Source organism: Ctenopharyngodon idella, chromosome 9 (genome assembly GCF_019924925.1).
Source record: "Ctenopharyngodon idella isolate HZGC_01 chromosome 9, HZGC01, whole genome shotgun sequence".
NCBI lineage: Eukaryota > Metazoa > Chordata > Actinopteri > Cypriniformes > Xenocyprididae > Ctenopharyngodon > Ctenopharyngodon idella.
The window spans coordinates 17,252,063-17,261,283 of NC_067228.1; the positions used below are offsets into that span (position 1 = coordinate 17,252,063).

The window sequence follows — 9,221 nt, forward strand, 5'->3', positions numbered from 1 at the left end:
GTCAGTTGTGATTGTGATGTTAGTTTAAGATATATATGGAAGGTACAAATGCATATTGCACCTCATACATGACAGAGGCATGATTTGACTTTGATCATTATTTAGGACATTTAGATGGTAAAGACTTCTTCTTTATATAGTATCACATTCATGGAAGAAAATCGTTCTTAGCTTTTCAGATTTCAGGTATTGTGGCTCCTCTATAAAAAGTCTTGTAGTAATCGTTTGTACAAATAATAATGTGTGCATGATATATACTGAACCAGAGCAACCTTTATTCATAAAATTTCAGAGGGCCACAAAGTTTTACAAACTCTATTACAAATATTTATAACTTTTATTGATAGATTACTTGTACAAGATGTACATTCTTTTTTTTTTTTAGTGAAACAACAGAAAAAAAAAAAACCTCAATGGCGAATCATGTATGGGCATGCTTGCATATGCAATATGATGGGATACAACAAATTCCTCGGAGCATCAAGAAAATCTCAACACAAATTATGGTTTCATCCACCATCCCTGAAATGTTTGTAAACTCAAACACGCTACATTTTAGTCAAACAAATGTACTGCAGTCACACGTTTGCGTAAAACTGTTGCAAATGTTAACATTTAAAAAATATATAAAAATAAATGCAAAGCCATGTAAATATGTACACTTGAAATTCGACTATTTAACATTTATAAACTTTTAGATAAAATAATAAATAAAAGCACCTATGACTTCAATTAAAGAAACAGAAACATTCCTAAACAACCGTAATGGTGAACAACGAAAACAGCCCACAATGTAGCGTTTATTAGAGGTAGACCTGACCGAGATCTACTACTGTAGTTCAAAGGCAATTGATGTCTGAACTGGCAATTTGTTTCATAGTACGGTTATGGAAATAATACTGTTTTTCTCGAGCGTATTGTATTCAATTTGATGTTTACAGGAAAATATGGGGAGAAAAGAATGTGTATGCATTTGCTAAAACTGTAAATGATTTTGCAGCATTAAATTAAATAATTCTACCTCTATTAATGCGATCAAATTGTTGTCTTTGGTGGATTTATTATGTTAAAAACCAGACGTGTTTATGACCCATGAACCTAGAGCATTTTTGTACAGTGTCAAATGAACTTTTTCCCTTGTCTGCTTTAAGATGATATCAATATCTCTTTGAATGCACGTGTACAAAACTATATTTGAATACCATTGAACTTCAGGGAGTTATGGCACATTGCAAATGAGTTAGCAAATTATCTTTTACACAGCTTTTAAAGATGTGTTTGTGGCTCTCAAGGACTCTCAACACATCAACATCAGTGCCAAAAACCCAAGAACTTAAAAATCATTGTTTAATTAGCAAACATCAACCGCTATATTACGTTTTCCATATTTACAGTATTGCACTTAACTGCACATAATTGCATTTCAGTTAAACTGATGTTTCTTAAAATGTTAAATTACAAAGTTGCAGTTACTGTTTATCCTTTTTGAAACAAACCAAAAAAGTGATTTTAAATGTATTTCAGCGAAACGAAAGCCAAATTTGTTTCCCCCTTACATAAAAGTAGTATATCTTGCATTAAGGATTGTAAACACCTTAATACAAGACCTGAAGTGCAAAAGCTAGGTTCACTTCTATTCCAGGACACATCACATAAAAAAGAGAGCACAAAATATGAGAATGAAAGCTAAAAGTCCATACACATGCCCGGAAGGAAATAACAGCAATGCAACATTTCCTCGCAAAACAGAAAGAATCATAAGAATTCCACTAAAAACCAGGCGATTGTGCCATTGATGTTATTGCTGTTTCCAGTCTTTGTCCACAGCAGAATGAACAAACAAAAAAAAAAAAAAAAAAGAGAGGAAAAAAAATGCAAATAACGGCTTTAGGATATGAATTGCAGTGGAGGGTTATCATGGCAGTGATCAACATAGATGTATGTCAGTTACAATGGAGGCCAGCCCCAATAGGTCTATCCTTCAATTGAGCACGTGCACTAGGCAGCGGCACAGTGGTAGGAGGCAAATATGGCCGTCTCTTTCTTTTCACTTTGAGGTTGAGATTCCAAAGTTTCAGTGTCTGTCCGTAAAAACACAACCTCTAGCCTCACTCTGTGTCTGCCTTTGCTTTTTTAAAAAGTCTTCTCTCCTAAACGCTGGTTTTCAGACAGACATCCAGACATTTTTGTATGGTCCTGGGGCTGTGATCTGTGCCTGGAAAGGGCTGAGCCAGTGGCCTCCAAGAAGTCCTGCCTGTTGGGCGAAAAGTAAAAGGTGATTCATTGGTATTTAATTACCTTTCTCTACAAGTGGTTTGTTTTGGCAGCTGGTTTTTTGTGACTTTTTTCTCTCTCTCTCTCATTCTCTCCCCTTACACCCCTTTTTTTCTCTTTTGTTTTTATTTTGTTTTGTTTTAACTGTGAGTGTCACGGCCTTTTCACAGGCTTAGTCTTGTGTTAGAAGCAATTATCAGTTCAGAGCAGCAGAGAAGCCCATGGGGGTCAGAGTCCCAGCGCCTCGGCGTGTTTTCTTGCCTTGAGTCGCAGGTCGGCGATGCTGGAGTTCTTGCTATTGCTCTTGGCAGCCGCTACCACGGCGGCCGCCGCAGAGGCCGAGTCTGCCAGCGACGCGATCGGTAATCCAAAGGGTGGGGGCGGGAACATCAGATAGGGAGCGTGGGCCGCGAGGTGTGGGTGCAGATGAGGATGGGAGTGTGTTCCGACCCCCTCCAACTGTAACTGAGCTTGGACCTGCGGGGCGAGCAAAAACAAACACGGAGTTAGTCGGCGGCCGTGGGGTCAGCTCGAGGAGCGGCAGGGATCCGCTTTCAGGCTCGGACACCGCTCCAAAGCTTTTCAGTGAAAACACTCTCTCACTCGAATCAGTGCATTCTTTTTCATCTGATCTTGAGCTGAATTATGCAATGCGTTCAGACAGCTTAATAGTCAAAGAACTTCCATCAGCTGCAAATCTCAAATCTCAGCATATTAGTTTGATCCACACTGAATCTTTCCATACAACCTTTAAAAGCTGCAACATCATGTAATCTTAATTATATATTCAATGGCATAAATAAACAATTTCGCACCCAAAATATTCATTCTCATATATATAAATATTTATTCGCATAGTTCCTAGGGGGGGAAAAAAGATGTAAGCAGGCAGCATAAAATATCAGGTTGCAGATTCTTAGCAATTATTTCAGTAAGATGAGGTGAAAATTAGACATCCGCCGACTTAAAAAGTGACTTATTTTTTATTTTCTTTTTTAGTATTCTTCTCATGTATCTTTCTCTGCACAGGGATCATAAATATTTCAAAGCTTTACATTTTGTGGTCCAACTAAAATACAACATCTGACAAGCAGCACAAGTTTTTGACACCGGGAAAGAATGTTTTACCAATGTTTCTTTTTTTGTTTTCCACATGAATACGAAGCATAGGGAGATCACTTTGAAAGGAGGATAAATAATGTCAGACCTGGTAGTCTGTTATTTTTGGCAAATAATCAGGTATGAATACAGCCTGTCTCATCTGAGTTTCTTTGCTACTCACAATTTCTAACCACAGGCCTTCTGACTTTTTCCTTGGCACTTGCATTTATTTTAATTAGCTCTTTGTGAAAATACTCATAAAAATTAAAGCAGGCCATTGCTCCAGTGTCTCCACAAATCAGTCAAATTGGACTGTGCAACCCCACTACAGGGCAGTCAGAACAACAGGTGGTGGACATTTGTGGTGTTCAGTATGCAGTCCTCACGCCTCGGCCCTGCCAATGCTGCTCAGTGCCAATAACCATCAGTGCGTTATTCCTCTCTTTCATAATCTCTTTTATCTGCCTTCCCCTCGCTGTGCTATTAGCTTAATTATGGCTGCTCTCTCGTCTGGGTGATGCAGACAGTTCTTCACCACCAGATGAAATGTCTCTCGGTCCCTCTTATCTCATTCGTCTCTCATCGGGTCCCGGAGGTGAAAGGTTCGCGCCCTTCGCACGACGCATGGAGACTAGTGTCAAATCAGATTGTTTGTCAAAGCCTAAACATTTCTCTGCCACTAAGCTACTTTTAGGCCCAGGTGTTATGGCGGGGCGAGACGTTTATTTAGTCGACTGAACTGCACATTTGCATTTGGATGTATGCTGTTATTGAAATGCGACCATTTGAAAGCACAAAATATTAAAGAGGTTTCGTTGTTCCTACCTGTTGAAATGGCATTCGGAGTGCGCCCATATTCACGTAAGGAGCTACCCTGCATGCGTCCAAGTGACTCGCGGTGCCCAAAATAACTCCTGAATAGAAAAGAATAATAAATGAGCAAAGTTAGTCATAATTATTTTTTAATGTAGATGATTTCACCGTTTAAAATGTAATTAGTTATAAAATGGCGTGTTGTCAGAGCCGCGGTGCAGTGAGGTTTGCACGTGCTCAGGTTGTAGGCTACTCCGACTTGGGCAATGTCCCATAAATTAAATTAAAATTGCATAAAACAATAAAATATAATGTTTACACAAAACATTTATTAATTAGGTAGCATTTAAGCATTTTACCTTTGTGCATTTGATTTTCCTGTTTTCGGCATTTCGCTCTTCTGTTCTGAAACCATACCTAAAAAAGAAATAAAACTCGGTTATGCTTTATCGTGTTCACCACCATTCATGACTTTTAGGCTACACTGAATTACAAAAAATAAAAATAAAAAAATTGCAAATTTGTTGTAGGCTACTCATTTTTCCGATTTATGTTGCCTCCGATAATTTGTAGGCTATATTAGCTTACTTTATTAAACACTTTAATTGGAAAAGCGAGTTCTGTTATTCATTGTTCCACAACTCTTCCTCATAGTTAATATTGCAGTTTATATCTTCTAGCCTACATAAATTAATTCTTTATGTATTCTTTGGCTAGGTCTACATTTAAAGAGGTCTACATTTTAGTTTTTTTTTTCCTTTTTTGGTAAATGAAATGATGATGTAGGCCTACAAGCCCTTTTCAAAGCACCATATTGGCTAACCGACGATTTTACATCGGTGAAAAAATAGTTTTTTATAAAATCTTTTTTTCCCCCATATAATTAATTTGCTGCTTCAAATAGTTGTTTGAAAAGGTGGGAAATAATAATTTTGAACAACTTGAATTTATGCCACTGTATGTTCTCCATCATTACTCGCTTTGGTCAGGTCAGTTAAATCGTGCAAGCTATTAAGTGCTTTTTGAACGCTCAGACTCGCTCATTAAAATTTAAAAGAAAATGGTGGTCTGTCAGTCTGTTCTTTGAAAGACACTCCGGTTTTCCATTATGACATAGTATTATTATTATTATTAGGTCTATTATTATTATTATTATTATTATTATTAGTCACTGTGTGACTTATAGCGCGCCACAATGAATGCATCATATTTCAATCTTTGATCGATTGTAATTATCCAGCACTATGCTATAGGGAAAGTGAGCTACACTGGTTTCGACAGTTATTTCTTCATTAAGGACCACTCAATGATGCGGTTCACAAATACCCTAATCTGATTTCCGTTTGATTTTTATTAGAGACAGTGAATAATGACATTTAATTTAGCCCTGCACCAAAAACCGAAAGATATTAGTCGTAATTGAATTACTGCCTTCTCCTCACTGAGGTCTCATAACTTTCAATTAGATTCTTGACAGCTGGTCGGCGTGGGGCTTCAATACAACAGTAGTATAGTAGCAGGTTCATATCAACTATAGGCTACCTCAGGTCCAGAGCGTTTAACTCAGAGTTTTCCGTGAATTTTAGAATGTGATATGAGTCATAAAATGTTGTTGTGATGCCTCATAGAGAGGCGTTTTTAACGCAGTATGAATTTTTGGTTGCATCAAATCACTGCTCTGACCTATTCTTTGCTCTCCTCTTTTAATCTGATTTCGCCTCCGCCTCTGAAACATTAAAAAATGTCGTGCTTGCAAGCTGTCACACTGGCAAACAATGTTACTTATTTTCCCATTACATTTTGTAACACGGGGTATGTCACTGTAGGAGTTAAGATCGAATTGAATTATTCCTAATACATTTTTATAGGAACAGTATATCAAGCCAATGGCAGATATTACAAAGATAAGGTTGGAGAAAATGAGGTGAGTGACATAAGAAGGTATCCCCTGCAGCAGCGGTTCAATCTCTTCATTAATTTTAATGATGTGGTTAGATCTTTCTGCAGCACATAAGCAAGTTTTCCTTTGAATAAAGCTGCTGCTGCAGGAACTAAAAGGCCATTTCATATCCACACCCACCGCTGAAACTGAACCCGCATAAATCGAAAGGTAACAGAAATGCTTTGAGTGTGAGTGAATATAACAACAACTGTCTCCAAATGTTAAACATCTCAGGCGCATGCATGGTGTGATATACAAATTTAATCTAGCCTACTTAAGCAAGTGTGTAGGAGGAATAAAGGCCTAGCAACCACACTATTCGTATTATTTATTTTATTATTTTTCACTGCCAGTTCACTCCTCTATAACAAAATGTTTAACAGTACTTTGTAAATAGATTGCTTATTATTTATAACTTTATAAACTAGTAATAAAAACCCTTTAGTTTTACAGGCATTGAGTTATCAGAGTCATAAACTCCTCTGGGCATATGAACATAAACACCACAAAAGCGATATTATAAGAGACTTAGTATTTCTATTACTTGCGAATATAAAAGCAATAAACAGATTATGAATTACCTCCGTGGAAATTAGCCTATTTGTCTCCATTATGCTACGCTGATCGAGCAAGTTGTAGCTATTTTCACACATTTAGGCCTACTTTAAACCATTTCAAGACCATGTACGTAAAACGATGAAAAATGAGTGACACAGAACCCCCAATTGACATCCAGGTTATTTGCATTTCTAGAAGGTGCATTCGTGATGCATTCGTTTAAAAATTAATCTACACGCTCTCCTGGTAATGTTTTCAAATTATTAATATTTGAATGTAGTCATATGAAATATTTGCTTGTTTTATCTGTTCTAAAATTGTTTTTAAATATATATTTTTTAAAAATAGAATGGATAAAATATAATAGAATGTATGGAAGAATGGACGCTTACCTGCACGCGGGCCTCAGACAGCCCCAGCCTCTGACTCAACTCCTCCCGCATGAAGGCGTCCGGGTAATGCGTCTCATCAAATAAGCGCTCCAGTTCATTCAGCTGCTCTAACGTAAAATTTGTCCTGCTCCGTCTCTGCTTCAGTTTACTCTGTGCGTCCTCGTCCTCTGATTTCACATCCTCCTTCTTGTCTTTGCAGTCGTAAATTCCTGTGAAAATACAACATGAAAGTATTTATTTTTAAAGCGTTTGTTTATTACCTAGTCTACATTAGCCTAGTTTTTTTTTTAATTGCAGATGGCGAGAATTCTAATCAGAATCGGCATAAATACCCTAAATTTAATTAATATGATGTGTCTACACTTTAGCTTAAAAATGAAAACAATTTTCCGAGATGAACAATAACTTGCTGCTGCTTTGAAACATTACTGTGAAAAAACATTGTCAAATAAAATTGACTTCCAGAGAAATCCAGTAATGTTCTCGATATTTTTATATGCATATTCTTATATTTAAGCGACATAGATAAATTAGATCATTATGTCACAATCATATTAGAAGACATTAGAAGTTTACAAATAGCCAATGAAGCTTTGCACTTTTTAAAAAATTATGGATCTGGATCCTCATTCCAGAGCAATATTAGAATAAAATGTGTTATTTGGAAGTTTTGGAAATCAATACTTGCAAAACTTTATCTTACTGCAATAATTTGTTTTCTCTATGAATTCTTTGAAATGTCTTTGTTGTTTTGTTTTTAATGTAGCATATTAATAGCATTTATATTTAACCATTATTATTATTATTATTACTATTATTGAGGTCTTGTATTCCAAAACAAACTGTCATGGGCCTGCCAAGATTGTTAAACATCTTTCTCCACAGTTTCTAAAGGAAACCCGTTTTAAATTAAACATCTCTTTCGAAATATTATCACCCACATGGTTCTGTGATAAATTATATTCTTTTTTTACTCTTTATTTACACAAGTGTTTTGTACGTAAAGAGTAAATAAGTGTCTTTAGTCATTTCCTGGCAATTCAAGAATAAATTGATAGATCGCTCTTTCAAATTTGACAAGACAGGGGCCTATTGTTTTGACTCTAATTCCTCAAATGTGAGGACAGACGACTATTTTTATAGATTTATTGTGATTCTCTTACTTAAAATTGCCTGTCGTGTATGTCTGTTCTTTTACAAAACAAAACGGTTCTCTACACGGCACACACATCAACGAACCATTGCATCAGCTGAATAGAGCTTGAATTTCTCCACTCGCATGCTAGTTAGCCTCTTAACACAATCGAAATCTTTCTCTAAGATAATGAAAATGACCTCAATATACAGTATTTCAGATTTTATCAATATTACAACAACGCCAAACGTATTCGCGCGAAAACCTAGTTGTAAACGCGCCTCCAGCGAAACACAATTATTACACTTTGCGTAAGTGTAACTCACCGTCAGTAGCCCGTGTCACGTTAAACTCCTTCAATTTCTCCTTTTCCAGCTCTACGTGCTCCTTGTAAAGGTGTACCGGACAATGGTTGTTGTTGGTTTCTGTAATCTCCTGAAGGCTGGTCTCCGAGTTTCCCAGCTCTCTGGCACGGGCTAAACCACTCTCCAAAACTTCCCTGTACGTGATGCTCTCTTTGCTGCTCTCCTTGCTTTTCTGATCGAAGGATTTCGACACGAACGCCGTGAGTTCTTCCATGGCTGATTACGGAAATCCACTTTAAAATGAATCTAACGCGAATCTTTGTGTCTGCTCAACAGTGATTTCGGCGATATGTTTGCGTGTAGAAGGTTTAGATCACTCCTGCTGTTATGTCTGTGTTTTTCAGATCACACTATTTATACACGGCCACCTCAGCCCGGCCCCCATCGCCATCATGTCTGGAGTCATTACAGGCGCTTCTGAATTCAACTTTCAGCGGCTTTTCCTCAAATCAATTCTGCACTGGATGGAGTCCCCTTAATTTAATTATAATTAATTAGGATTCCTACAGTGCCGTGTGGTCAATTGGAAATGGGAACCGTGTTTAATTAATTCTGTGATAATTTCACTGACGCAATTAGAGGATATGAATATTGCAGCATGACATTATCAGTTCATTTTGGTATATATTGACGTTAACGTG

The 9,221-nt window shown here is 37.0% G+C and overlaps 1 protein-coding gene across 2 annotated transcripts; it reads right to left on the reverse strand.

The window, feature by feature from the left end:
* Nucleotides 1-318: 318 nt before the first annotated feature.
* Nucleotides 319-8,960, reverse strand: shox (short stature homeobox). 2 transcript variants are annotated; one of them, XM_051906903.1, is made up of 6 exons: nucleotides 8,542-8,960; nucleotides 7,081-7,289; nucleotides 4,548-4,605; nucleotides 4,201-4,289; nucleotides 2,536-2,751; nucleotides 319-2,254 (listed from the first exon to the last, which is right to left on the reverse strand). In XM_051906903.1, exons 1-6 carry the CDS (start codon nucleotides 8,792-8,794, stop codon nucleotides 2,165-2,167), a joined length of 915 nt encoding a protein of 304 aa, XP_051762863.1. In that variant the 5' UTR covers nucleotides 8,795-8,960; the 3' UTR covers nucleotides 319-2,164. The 2 variants fall into 2 exon arrangements, with proteins under 2 accessions (XP_051762863.1, XP_051762864.1); XM_051906904.1 differs by having other exon boundaries at nucleotides 319-2,751.
* Nucleotides 8,961-9,221: the final 261 nt, after the last annotated feature.

Excerpts from the sequence above, each read along its gene's own strand:
- shox (XM_051906903.1), bottom strand. The coding sequence starts at position 8,794 with ATGGAAGAACTCACGGCGTTCGTGTCGAAATCCTTCGATCAGAAAAGC. Across the intron at positions 7,290-8,541 it reads CGTGACACGGGCTACTGACG|GAATTTACGACTGCAAAGAC; the intron begins GTGAGTTACACT and ends GTATTTTCACAG. Across the intron at positions 2,255-2,535 it reads TCGCCGACCTGCGACTCAAG|GCAGGACTTCTTGGAGGCCA; the intron begins GCAAGAAAACAC and ends TTCGCCCAACAG.